The sequence below is a fragment of the Dasypus novemcinctus genome, chromosome 5 (assembly GCF_030445035.2).
Source record: "Dasypus novemcinctus isolate mDasNov1 chromosome 5, mDasNov1.1.hap2, whole genome shotgun sequence".
In the NCBI taxonomy this organism is placed as follows: Eukaryota; Metazoa; Chordata; class Mammalia; order Cingulata; family Dasypodidae; genus Dasypus; species Dasypus novemcinctus.
The window spans coordinates 114956682-114969551 of NC_080677.1; the positions used below are offsets into that span (position 1 = coordinate 114956682).

General features: G+C 43.7%; 1 protein-coding gene across 11 annotated transcripts in view; it reads right to left on the bottom strand.

Annotated features, from left to right (window-relative positions):
- The window catches only part of SLC13A4 (solute carrier family 13 member 4), a 43483-nt gene that overhangs the window by 16780 nt on the left and 13833 nt on the right, over positions 1 to 12870 (bottom strand). For all 11 annotated transcript variants that reach the window (XM_058297423.2, XM_058297422.2, XM_012529790.4 and 8 more), the window contains 7 exons: positions 9923 to 10059; positions 7662 to 7834; positions 7185 to 7239; positions 4938 to 4977; positions 3950 to 4027; positions 1980 to 2164; positions 530 to 649 (listed from right to left, as the gene is read on the bottom strand). In XM_058297423.2, coding sequence (XP_058153406.1) covers positions 530 to 649; positions 1980 to 2164; positions 3950 to 4027; positions 4938 to 4977; positions 7185 to 7239; positions 7662 to 7834; positions 9923 to 10059 — 788 coding nt within the window. The remainder of the gene's footprint in view (positions 1 to 529; positions 650 to 1979; positions 2165 to 3949; positions 4028 to 4937; positions 4978 to 7184; positions 7240 to 7661; positions 7835 to 9922; positions 10060 to 12870) is intronic.

Consider the following 12870-nt stretch of genomic DNA (forward strand, 5'->3'; position numbering starts at 1 on the left):
TGGGAGTCTTGGGTTTCATGGAGTAATAGCAAAATACATATATTTTCTCATTTCGTGTTTGAAACTGATCAAATTTAGAGTTAACTGATGGCCATGAAGAAAAAGCTTGCTAAGCAAATTAATATTAGTGATAATATTCAAGGGGAATGTCTGACTTATTTTGAGGGATATGGGCATATTCCATAAAACTATTGAGTATAAATTGCCCATATCTATAATTAAGCCTAAGGTAACTTCTACTTGGAGTCATATTTCTCAAGTAGTGAGAATTACTCCATATACTTTGAGAGCAACAAAACTACATTGAACACACTCCAATCCAGACTTTTCAGAAAGTGGATAAACCCTCTAACCGATTAGTTGGAATTAGAACATTTTATTGTAGAGCTTATAGTGAAGTGCAAAGTTCACGCACTCTTAAAGTGGCTAGAACAGAGAATATGAAACTCCCAATCCAGTCCACTGCATTCTCTTCAGGGCATCCTGCAGTTGTTCTGCAGACCCTCCTTGAATCCTCCTTGGAACTCACTTGCAGCCCAGGAACAGCCAGTGCATCCAGAACCAGCTGACTACCAGCATGATGAGGGATATGGGGAAGCTGAAGAGGAACCAGGTCCCAAAGTTTACTACTTCTGCAGCTGGATACTGGCTGGAGGATAAAGAACAGGTCAGTGACTGGAAAAGGATGGATTTCAGTATGCTATCTGGGGATAAGCAGCTAAATACTCCTTAAGAAGACATACAGCATGGCTAAGGAGTAGATAAAATATTAACATTATATAAAACATTGCTCATCTAGAACTCATTTAGCAATTGCAACTCTACAGAGTTCAGCCAAAAATCAGGAATTAATCTCACAGATTTATATAAGCAACCAAAATTGATACAGCTAAAGTGAATATATATATATATATTTATATGTATATATAAATAAACTCTATTGATACATATTAATAAAGCATACAATTCATCCAAAGCGTACAATCAATGGTGTTTGGTATAATCACATAGTTGTGCATTCATCACTTCAATCATTATTTGATCATTTTCATTATTTCAATAATAGTAATAAACAAAAACCAGACAAACAAGAAAATTCTTCACTTCTCAATCTCTCTGTTTCCCCTGCTGTACATAGCTACTATTTCTGGCTATTCTTGCATAATCATTTATTTATTAAGAAGTTTTATTGAAATATAAGTGAATATATTTTATATTCAGAGAATTACTCCAAATCTATTTACCCATAATTTACATAAAGATTCTGATAAATTTATTCATCTAGTTTTCAGGACAAGAGAAAAATGATCAAGACTGGAAATTAATAGGGGGTGTAGGTGAAACTTCTAGTTTGAAGATGGTGACATACAGTAGTATTTTTCTCTTCTTCTGGAATTCACTCCAAGGGAACAAGGAGGGTGTGGGAAATAAAAAATGGATCCCCAACTAGGAGACAACTGGCATGCCAGGCCCAAAATGCAGGGGAGAAAGAGAAGTAGTACAGAAGGAAGCAGAGAAAGGGCTCAGACAACTGCAGATCTCAGAAAACCTGGCAGAGTACACCTTTGCAAAGTATAGGCTCATCCCGAAGTACAAACCCTAAATTCCTTGTATGCATTAATGAAAATGGGAAGGGCAGTCTGATGTACTTTGCAAAGTATCTGAAGGAATATGAATTTGGATTTGGGAACATGAGGCCTCCATTTCTAGAGAACTTTGGGCTCTGGGAACCTCTGAGGGTTTCAGGTGTTAACTGTGCTCATAGGAGAACCAGGACTTGAACTCTCCAAGTCTTTCATCACTAACCACTGCTCTGGTAGAGTTTTCCCATTACACTTAACTGTAACAACTTGGTATCTTTTCCTTTTGATACAGAAACTGTTCTAGTCTCATTTTCTGCTATATCTCTAGCACTTAGTCCACTTCCTGTTATACAGTACAGATTTAATAAATACTTGTGGACTGAGTGAATTACTGACCTGTTGAAGTGTTCCAGGAAAATGAGACTTGTAGAGGTGCCAATGATGGTGGTCAGGCCCCCAATGGTGGCGGCATAGGATATGCTCAGAGAGAGGCACTTGCAGATCATTTGGTCGTGCTGGGATCTGTACTTTCTGTTCAGCTCCTGTTTCCTGGGGCTGAGGGTCAGGACTAGTGGCTTTTCCTACCAAAGGAAAATCAATGAATCTCTCCATCCCAGGTGGGCTCTCTGGCACACAAAACACAAGCAGCAAGAGGTACCACAGTGCAGTGGAAAGGGTTTGAGTTCAGGCATCAAAGAGACAAATCCCAATCCCAGTTCTACCATTTACCAACTGGGGCATGCCTCTGAGCTTCAGTTTCTTCTGTAAAATGGGGAAAATAATATTTTCTCTGCAGGATTGTTGTGAAGAGTAAATGAAGTAACAAATCTAAAGCACTTAGAACCCTTCCTGGCATTTAATTAATGGTAAGCTATTATATTTTTGTTGTTGCTATGCTTTGTTATATTATGTGTATTACTAACATGTTATTAACATGTTCTCATTTTTATTTGAACTCCAGTAAAACTGGATGCTCTTAACTCTCTGAGTATCACAAACAACAGATGGTTTTGTTCTAAGTGGCGTTAGAATGACAGTCTTGGTTGGGAGAGGAATAAAAAATAAGTCTTGGATTACAGAAAGAATCTAATGTTCACTGTTGGAGGCTGGAGTGCATGACTCTCCTCCCGTCTTTCCTCACTCTTTTTCCATCATGCCTTACTTGCTTTTCCTCCCCCATTTCCCTTCCCTTGCATATAAGGCTCAGCCTCATTGTGGTCTTCACAGGCCCTGCTTAGTCCAGATGATGGCCTTTCAAGGTCAAAGAGGCTGCTGACCTCTGTTCTCAAGTGTGGACTAAAGAAGTCCTCTCCAGGCCCGACCTCCCCTTATTGATTCTTCACAAGACAAGCAGAGGCCTGGCACAATGTCAGGTCCTTGGAAAACCATGAGGAAGAGGCTACTCAGTCACATTTCTCAAAGCCCTGAACCACTGCCCCATTTTCATAGCAGGGTCCAGGTAAGCCAGAGGTTGGACCCTTCAAAACCTCCCAGAAAGACTCAGTAATTACAAGAGCTGGAAGGGACATCTTAGATTGTCTGATTCAGTGATTTTCCCATGATCCTTTCTTCAAATTAAATTTTACATGGAACCCTAATATATATAAAATAAAAATGTAGCTCTTAATTTGCCTACATCATTTTATAACTGGAAGTATATCATGGTGGTTGATTGCATGTGGTGAGGGAGATTTGGATTTGAATCAAGGTGCTCCCCTCACTAGCTCTGAGGCCTTGGGCACATGATTTCATCTCTCTTGCTCATCTGTAAAATGGAGTTCAAAATCACTAGCTCATTGAAGCAAGGGAAGACTAAAGAGAAAAAGCTTGGTAAAGTGCGTGGTATACATTAGTGTTTAGCAAGTAGGGCAGTTATAATGATAATGGATGTTAAGCAATTGAAATTGTTTTAATGAACACAAAAAATTGAAATCAAAGGCTATAAGTTACAGTTGCAATTTTATCAGCCTTGATATCCTATTTTATTTCTGTATTTTATTTTCTTTCCTTGGTACAATACCAGGAAAATCCTTACACACACAAAAAAGTAGCTGTCTCACAATCTCAGCATACTCAGATGAAATATTTGCAGTGTATCTGAAGGACCTTTGAGATTAGACCTCGCCTCAGTCTTTTCAGTCAAAGAAACTGGGACTCAGAAGGTAGAAGTGACTTGCTGAAGTCAACTGCGAGTTGATTATGCTATCTTCTGAGCACATGCAGGCCAGACATGCATGTGGGTAAAGAATGCCTGGTTACAGCTCACTAACCCAGAACTGATGTCTCACAACTTCAAGACCAGTGTCTCTGTGGAGGCTCAAGGCATTTCTTGTAGGAAACAAGGTCAGAACGTGTGATTCCATTACCTGGGATGGCTGCTGCTTCTTGCTCTGGGGGGCTGCTGTTTTGCTGGGGCTCGTGATTGTGGGCACACCATTCAGGTTCTGTGGGAAAAGGCCATCACACTATCAAGAAGAGGATGTGGTGGGGATGCCAGAGGTGTCCATGCCTCAGCACTACAGGACCAGACACCAGAAGCCAGGGAGAGCATACACTGGAAGCCACCCCAAACACGCCTGCTTCCATTTTCAGTTTCCCGTACAGCCCGGAGTCAAGCACCCTTTTTGTAGAGGCTTTTAAAACTTGGCAGTGCATAGGAGAGCCTGACCTTCTGGGGCATCATGAGCTAGTGAAGAATCCTTCATTTATCTTTAACATAAAGACAGAGGGGGAAAAATCTCACCACAACAAATAAGGGCCATAGATTGATTGGCCTTTTACATCTCTCATGAAGAGAAGTAAAACCAGCTTGGAGGGAAAGGGCTGAGACTGACTAGCAGTGTGCAGGTAAATTTTGCTTTCCCCTATAAATGTGTCCCCCCCTCCTTTATAGGAGGTACTGGGGATTGAACCCAGGACCTTGTACATGGGAAGCAGATGTTCAGCCACTGAGCTACACCCACTTCCCTGGCCCTCTTTTAAATGAAGATTTTTGTAAATGGAGTCTCCATCGAAAGGAATCCTAAGGCTGAATCTATGGCTCTTGTAAATCGGGATAACTGAATATTGAGTTTGCACGATAAAAGGTTAACCTGGGCTTTATGTGGCTAAACCTGGTGCTCGGAGCTGGGGATCGAACTACACAGTCCCCTCCCAGGAGACTGACCAGCCCTTTTAATGTCCAGGCTCCTCTCTGCTCTTAACTCAGTGGCAGCAGCTGCACTCTAGGACAAGCTGCCAGCATTTCTGTGTCCCTGAATTATCCTGAGGGACTTTTAAGTGATCCCAAAGCACAGCAAAAGGGGGAAGCAGATGTGGCTCAACCAAAGCACAGAAAAAAACTCATGGCCATACCTTGTTCTGCATCAGAGAAGTGAAGTCTATAGTCGATGTGCTGGAACAAAGCAAAGGAAACAGGCCAAAACCAGTAGTGGACCAGATACTTCATAAGATGGGAATTCTCCCCACACAAGGGGTAGTTTGGAATAAGTGACTTAACCTCTCTAGACTCCAATATTTTAGCCCACACTGGAGCCTGATCTCACCCTGCTCTTCCTCAGTTTCCAGAGATGCTGTCAGGGTTCCTGGGAACGGGGGCCTGCTTCTTCCTGAGAGGAGAGGCAGCACCTTTCCTTTCGAAGGAGTACGCACTCTCCTAATAGTAGCTAGCACAGAGTGCTTACCGGGTGCTGAGTGCTGTGCCCAGCACGTAAATATGGACTTTAATCCCCAAACGATGTTAATCCTTGTATCAGATCCATGATGCAGGTGTCCTACCTCCATTAACAGAGAGGAAACTAGCAGAGAAAGGTGACGGACTTTGCAAGGGCACCGGGGTGTCAGCAGAGCTGGAAGGAGCCCATCGCTGGCTGGCTGGAGAGACTGTGCCCCTGACCACTTTCTCACTGGCTGACTCACTGAAGGTCACTATCTAGAAGGAGAAGCTCGTGAAATGCATCTCTCAGGCACAGGCACAGGTACAAGGAGGGCCTGGATTGGATACGGTGAAAGACAAGTGAGAATGAGTAGATGGGGCAGAATTTCCCATTGGCAACTGCCTGTACTGAGCTCTTCCCACACCTTTTGGGCCCCCAACCTTTGCCTAGAGTATAAGGCAAGAAGAGAATTTAAGAGCAGCATTTCTGTGTATACTGACTATTCACTGGATGTTTTCTACTTGCTTCAGTTCTGAGTACAGCAGTGCTATGAGCTCCCACATTCCGAAGACAAATGAGAGGTGTTAGCACTCCAAGAGAATTGGAGTCCTGTGGGCATCCCCCATCCCCAGGTTATGTCAAGAGGCAGAAGCAACCCAGAACAAAAAGGCTGCAGGGAGTGAAGCACCGGGCACAGAATGAACAAGCGGTCATTCAGAGAACCCCTGTCAGGCCTGCTGTAATGCAGAGGTCACCCTAAGGCCAAAGAGCCCTGAAGGTGCCCAGCAAGTGGATAAGGCAGGGTGACACAGAGGGCACCAGCCCCAGATGATAACACCTGCAGACAAGACCCTTTAGCTTCCCTTCAGCCTAGTCTCTGTCCTCATCCTGGAGAAATCAGAAGGAGCAGAGTGAGTGGGAGAGGAGAAGGGGGAGGTGGATTGAAAGAATCGATTGCCTTCCCCATTCATTGTCACCCTTTTATTTTGTGGGCTTGGGCTGGGTAGTGGGGTGTGTGGGTCTGGGAGGAGGTGGGGAGAAGCTTTGGATGAGAGAATGAAGTTTTGGTATGAGCCTGGACTAGACTGATGAAATATGAAAGTGAGATTGTTCTAATACCTGAAAGGATCCATAAGAGCTATGGGACTTGCCTGAGCTATCAGACAGGGGAAAATATGCTATGACTGAAGACAGTAGTGGGAGAAAATGTTATTTTATGATGGCACTGTGTTGAGTCTAGCCCACTGCATATGGTGGTTTCACTCAATATCAGTTCTCTATTTTTTATGGAAAGGGAAAATTGCAAAGCTGGCCTCTGTTAAAAATCCAACTTATAAGTGTGTAATGTTTATCCAGGAATACCTTGAAGATCACATTTCAATAGAAATTATCCAAAGAAATTAGCTGTTAATGGATCTACCTCGTATGAATATATTTCTCCTTATTTACTTCTTTCTACCATCACATGACCCTCTTATCAATTGTCTCTCAAGTCTTGTCACCTGGTTTTTCTTTGCCATATCTAACATCATATCTAATATCTATAAAATACCTTGTGATTCTCCAGCAATCTCCCATGACATCTATTGTATGAGTATTTTTCCATTAACAGATTCAACATATTATCCTCCTAAGATGGACATCAATTTAGATGAAATTCTGTTAGATTTATGGATAATTCATTTATTCCCTCAAATTCAGCACAATCTTTTTATTCACTCTCACCACTGCAATACTTTGTGGTTAAGGGAGTCATCCTCGATTTTGGCAAGTGTCTCCTAGGTAAGGAGAGTAAATGGGAGGGGGGCAGTGAGGGAGGCAGGTTGTGTGGCAAAATGGGGAGCTTGGTCCATACATCTAAAAGAGCTGTTTGTGGCCTTGAGCCCCATTTTTCCCAAACCTCTCCTTCCTGGACCTGGGCCTCGAAGTGGACAGTCATACTCACTCTTCATTGACAAAGATGAGTTCCAGGGAAGGTTGACAATTGTTTTCCTCAAGACCTACAGTAGCAAAAGAAAGCAGGAAGTGAGAATATAGAGGCTGGAGCTGACACTAGGTCACAGTATCATAGGTCTGGGGCTCAGGGCTAGGGGTGAATTGGGAAGCAAGTGCATGAAGACTCCTGTTGGGGCTCAGGTACATGACTATTCCCCTTTCCTCTCCTCTGAAGAGAGGTTCATGGCTTCATCACAACCCTTACCCTGTGGGGAGTAAGGAGCAGTGGTGCCCCCATTGTGAGGGAGAAAGGAAGGGTTGGGAATAGGGGCTTATAGGGAAGCGCCAAAAAATGAGGGATGGCACATGGATGAGGGGGCTCTGGGGGCAGGCAACAAGCTGGGCAGTATCACAGGAAGAGACTGGCAGGGGCGCCTGGTGAGGATGGTGGAAGAGCAAAGGGTAGATGAACTCCAGCAAACTGTACTGATGGGCGCAGCCTCTTGAGCACTGGAGTTCCCCTCCACAAGCTGCTCGTCCTCAGCACTGATCAGCTCCTGCAGCACAGCTTCCACAATGGGCATCACCATGGCGGTGGTGGAGGTATTGGAGAGCCACATGGACAGCAACGTGGTGCAGCACATGAAGCAGAGCAGCAGCCTGGAAGCCAGGGAGGGCCAGGGTGGAGCGATGAGAGAATAGCCACCTCCCAGGGTGGGGGCAGGAACTTTACAGAGAAGTCCCTGGGCTCAGCTTGGCCACTATGGACCAAAGAGAGCTCCTTTGGGGTCTTCAACAAACCTGATGGTGCTGGCCTAGAGGATAAAGTTGATTTATCCATAAACTTGGGTTTTTATGTTATCCAGAGAGCCATTCAGCTTTGTATTCTCATTATTTGGCAAAGAGTAAGCATTAAGTAAATATTTGTTAAACGAATGAATCACACTTCATGGGTTAGTGGCCTTAGCCAGGAAAAGTCCTTACTTAAACAAAGAGTAGCTTTGGTAGTAGGATCACAGAGTATGAACTTACTGATCTCTCTTCTCTCTCTGTAGACTATACTTGGAGCTCAGTGATGCTGAATATTTGTTTATGTGTATAAAGGAATTCCCTCTTAGCCAGAAATTCTATGAGTATGATAATGTTCCTTGTTTTACAGCCAACTCCCTCTGGTTATTAGTGGCCAAATAGAGATTAATGTTTAGAGCCCACAATGCTGAAATATAGCCCCCAAAGGGACAGATGTGTCCCATATCAGTGTTTGTGTGCACTTTCTCAGCAGATATCTTAAAGAGTTAACTCTGGAAGGAAAATAGTAAATGTAACCCTCAAATTATTCCTCTTTGATTATGAAAAACATTATACAATGTGCATCTGCAGACACAGTTCTAGTTTCCATAAGATAAGCCAACAGAGAAGCTACTCTTGTTTATTACTCTAGGTAGGAAGAGTATGGGAGTGGATGTGGCTCAAGCAGTTGAGCATCTGCCTCTACACAGGAGGTCCTGGGTTCAGTTCCTGGTGCCTCCTAAAGGAAAAAAACAGACAACGCAAAAAAAAAAAAAAAAAAACCCAAACAATGAGCAGACAGCAAACAAAAAACAATGAGCAGACAACAAGCAAAACACCAAGTAGACAATGAGCAAACAATGAGCAAACAGATGAGGGAGCCAATTCAGGGGAACCTGATGTGGCTCAGTGGTTGAGTGCCAGCCTCCCACATATAAGGTCCCGGGTTCAATCCCCAGTCCTGGTACCTCAAAAAAAAAAAAAAAAAAAAAATAGGGGAAGACTGGAAACTCAAGTGGGATAAACATTCTGGAAGATGGTACACAGGGGTTTTAAGGAGCCACGAACCCCAACATGTGCTGAAATGCCATTGGGTGCCTACTGGGGGGAACTCGTTCGTTACTGAGCAAGGTGAATTAAGCTGTAGTTAACAGCCCCACATGACAAACAGCAACATCTGGTTAAGCATAACTTATATTCATCTTAATGATTAATGTTAAACATAAATGCCCTATTACTTATTTCTACTCTGTTTAGACTCCTAAAGGATTCAGGGCCGCTTATATAAAATGTAGTAAGGTAACTGTAAGCAAGGAGGTGAGGACAATATTCCAAAGGGAAGATAAGACCAATGGAGCAGGACTGAGGCTAACACCAAACTGCCAATACTGATTTTCCTGCACATTTGCTAAGGGCGAGAGTCTCTCCTGCTTGGTGGAAACTGCTGAGGGCAGTGCAGTGCATTGCAGACACTGTGTCAAATGTACATGCGAACTGAGTCTGTGGGCTGAACTGATGAAACAGAAACTCGGCAGATGGAAGGACATATCCAGGTCTTGTTCACAAAGAAGACATCCACTTCCTTATCCAGCTTGCTCCCTAATCCACTGGGAAAAGGTCTGGAGACAGTTTATGTTGGTCTATTACCTAATGAGCGGCTTGTATTCTGTAACCTGCTGCCCTTGCAGGGTTACTCAGGTAAATTATTTAGGTGATGATGATAACAAAGTCAATTGCCTTAGGAAGAGAAAAATCTCAATTCCATAGGCACAGGCTGCAGCCTCCATGCCAGCTCCTCTCTCACTGGAGCCCTGGAGTCATCCCATCCCCTTTCGGAGGAAAACACCTTAAGTGCACGCCCCACTGGGGGGCAGGACTACTGTCCCCGCGGCACACTGGAAGCTGGGGGATGCCACCTCCCCTGGCTGCGCACTGCAGTAGGCACCGAGCACCACTCACATGCCTGGCTTGGCTCCCGCCATTATGACCATGCGCAGAGCGATGCGCTTGTGCAGGTTCCACTTCTCCACGGCCGCCGCCACGCAGATGACACCAACCAGCAGCAGTGTGGTGTTCTTGAAGTACTCAGCCGCCACCTGCAGGAAGGCCAGTGCAGTCGGTCACCCCAACCGGGACCCAAGGGCCCAGCAGTGCCGGGAACGTGGACCATACCCAATAAAACGTCAAGAAGCTGGGAACAAGGAAGCAGGGAGGTGGTGATTATTAAAAAGGCAGCACATCCTGAGCGCCTTTCTTGGGCAGGCACTACGCTAAGCACTTGCAAAGGTTATTTAACTTAGCCAATAACCCTGTAAGGTAGAAATTCCTCTTCTCCACTCTTTTTAAACATAGAAAGACCATTTAATTACAATATGAATATAATTTTAAAGAATAAACACATACTTACAATTTTACATTAATACTTAAAAATTATTAAAACTGTGGTGTTGTAGGTTGAACTGTGACTCCCAAAATGATATGTTGAAGCCTTAATCCCCAGTACCTCAAAACATGACGTTATTTGGAAATAGGATCCTTGGAGGTGGAATTGCTTAAATTGAGAAAAAGTTATACTCGAGTAGGGTGGGGCCTTAATCAAATATAAGTTGCGACCTTATAAAAAAAGGAGACGAGACATGTGAAGATATACACTGACAAACATTTGCCCTCTTGTGACAACTTCATGGGAGGAAGAGCACTCTGCTTTTGTTAACCTATTTCTTGTTCTCAAGCCCATTCTTTATTTGACAAATGTCAGGAATCCTCCCTGAGGACTGGGATCCTCTGGAAGGAAAAGGGAAGTCTGTGCCCAGTCCATGGGTGAAATGCTGCCCCCTCATGTGTGGGAGGTGGAAGGGTTGCTGGTGGTCTAGGATATTTCCCACCTTATGGCTGATACTTTGCTAAGCTTCTAGGAGGCAGCTCTGTAGCAGAACCGGAGTTTTATTTTCCTCCATCTACTGAGGAGGGAGAACCCACAGAAAACATGAGATATGGTAGGAGTGCATAACAGTTCCCGCACTGGCCCCAGGGCTCACGGCGCCCTGTGAGGTTTTTCAATAGTCAGTACAAGTGGTGGTCATACAGTATTATAAATGCACTCAATGCCTCTGAATCATACACTTTAAAATGGTTAATTTCACCTCAATTTATAATAATAAAAGAATCAGTAGTACACCTCAGTTGCTTTTCCAGGGATAGACTCATGACATGTTGGTTTCCTGCTTCTGGCATAGGCTACTCTAGAATACTGATTTGTCTCTGATAACCTTTTAGGTGACTCAGTGCCTAAAATACATGTGGATTCCACTCACAGGAGAGGAAAGGAAGCAACAGGTATGGAACCAAATACCTACAGATTTGCATTCACTTTCTCCTTTGATCTCCACAACAATCTTAGGAGGCAGTTACTGTTATTATATTACTTTACAGATGCGGAAAATGAGACTCAGAGTGGTTAAGAAACCTTTCCAAGGTCAGAGTAAGGGGGGCAGTCAGGATATTTGTTCAGGTCCATCTGAACCCAAAGCCTGTGCTTTTCCTGCTCCCCAACATGCCATGTCAACTGGAAACCACTCATCTGATTCAATTGTAAGAGAATTTTCTTGGTCTCCCAGACATTATGGGCTCCTGGGAGGGGGTTTCAATCAAACATACCGCATACTCCTTGTTTTCATTCATAATCACTGCACTGAACTGGCCCTAAATTCCAGGGCTGGGGTCAATGTAAGCCCAAGGCCCAGCTTCAGCAGGATATTGGTTTGTGCTGTTTTCTCATTTGGTGTTTGATGGACTCAGGTTTATTCACATGACCTCCTTGGCTCCTTGGTAAGTAATGCCATGTGCTTGGGAGATGCTGCCTCGGGCTCGGGGTAAGTTTTGTGGTTCCAAGACAACATAGTCAAGAGGGGAAGAAAGAGGGCATGGAGTCAGGCAGGACTTGACTGTGTGGCCCTGTGCAAGTTATTCAACCTTTCTGGTCTTCACTTTTGTCATCTAGGATTATGGAAATCCCTAACTTATAAGGTTGTTAGGAAGAATAAATGGCACATACATGGCTCATTGACAGCCATGATTCTTGGTGGCTCTTCCTGATATCAAGTGGTCTGGACAAAGGTTGAGCAGGTACAAGGCCATTAGCACCCAGAGTGGGTCCATGGACAGAGCCAAGCAAGCCACATTATTGCTTTTCTACTTTTATACATTAACTTTCTGTTCAATAGTGGGGTTTATTTGTTTTCTAGCCCACTGATTTTTCTTGTACAAAATAACTTTGGTTTTCAGAAACCCTCAGGGAACATAAGCGTTCCAGGATTCTTCAGGATTACTTTAATCATTTTCTAAAAAGTGCTTCGGGCTTTCTTTTTTATTAGCAGAACCCATGCATTATCAGCCCATGCACCTTTGATGTCCACCATGTGCCAACTCTCTCTGACATACATATTTCATTGTATCACACCCCTCAGCCCTGTGCTTTCTCAACATCCTGCATTCCCCAGTTCCAGGCTTCTGGCCATTTTGAGTTCCCGTATCTGTATACTATAGTCTTTCTGTCTTATTCTTAGGCTGTGGCTGCTTTCTGTGGTCAGGGTGCTTGCCATGAGCAGTCCTTTCCCTACTTTCTGATTTCTGATTCTAATATTCTGTGAGTTGGAAGAGTAGATAACAAAGCTTTATTGGAATTATTTGTAAAGAAAAATTAGATTCTAAATGAATGCTCCTTCCACAAGTAAAGTGCATGGAGTTTGTGACATTTGCATGGGCAGTTTTATCACCTTATTTGCTTTTCTGTTCTGTGGTTTTTCTTAGTATGCCAGATCACTGAGCTTGGAGAGCAGAGGTGTTTCTGTCCTGTGTTTTAGAAGAAATGGGTTCAAAGATGCTGCTTTTAAATAGTATATCAGAGT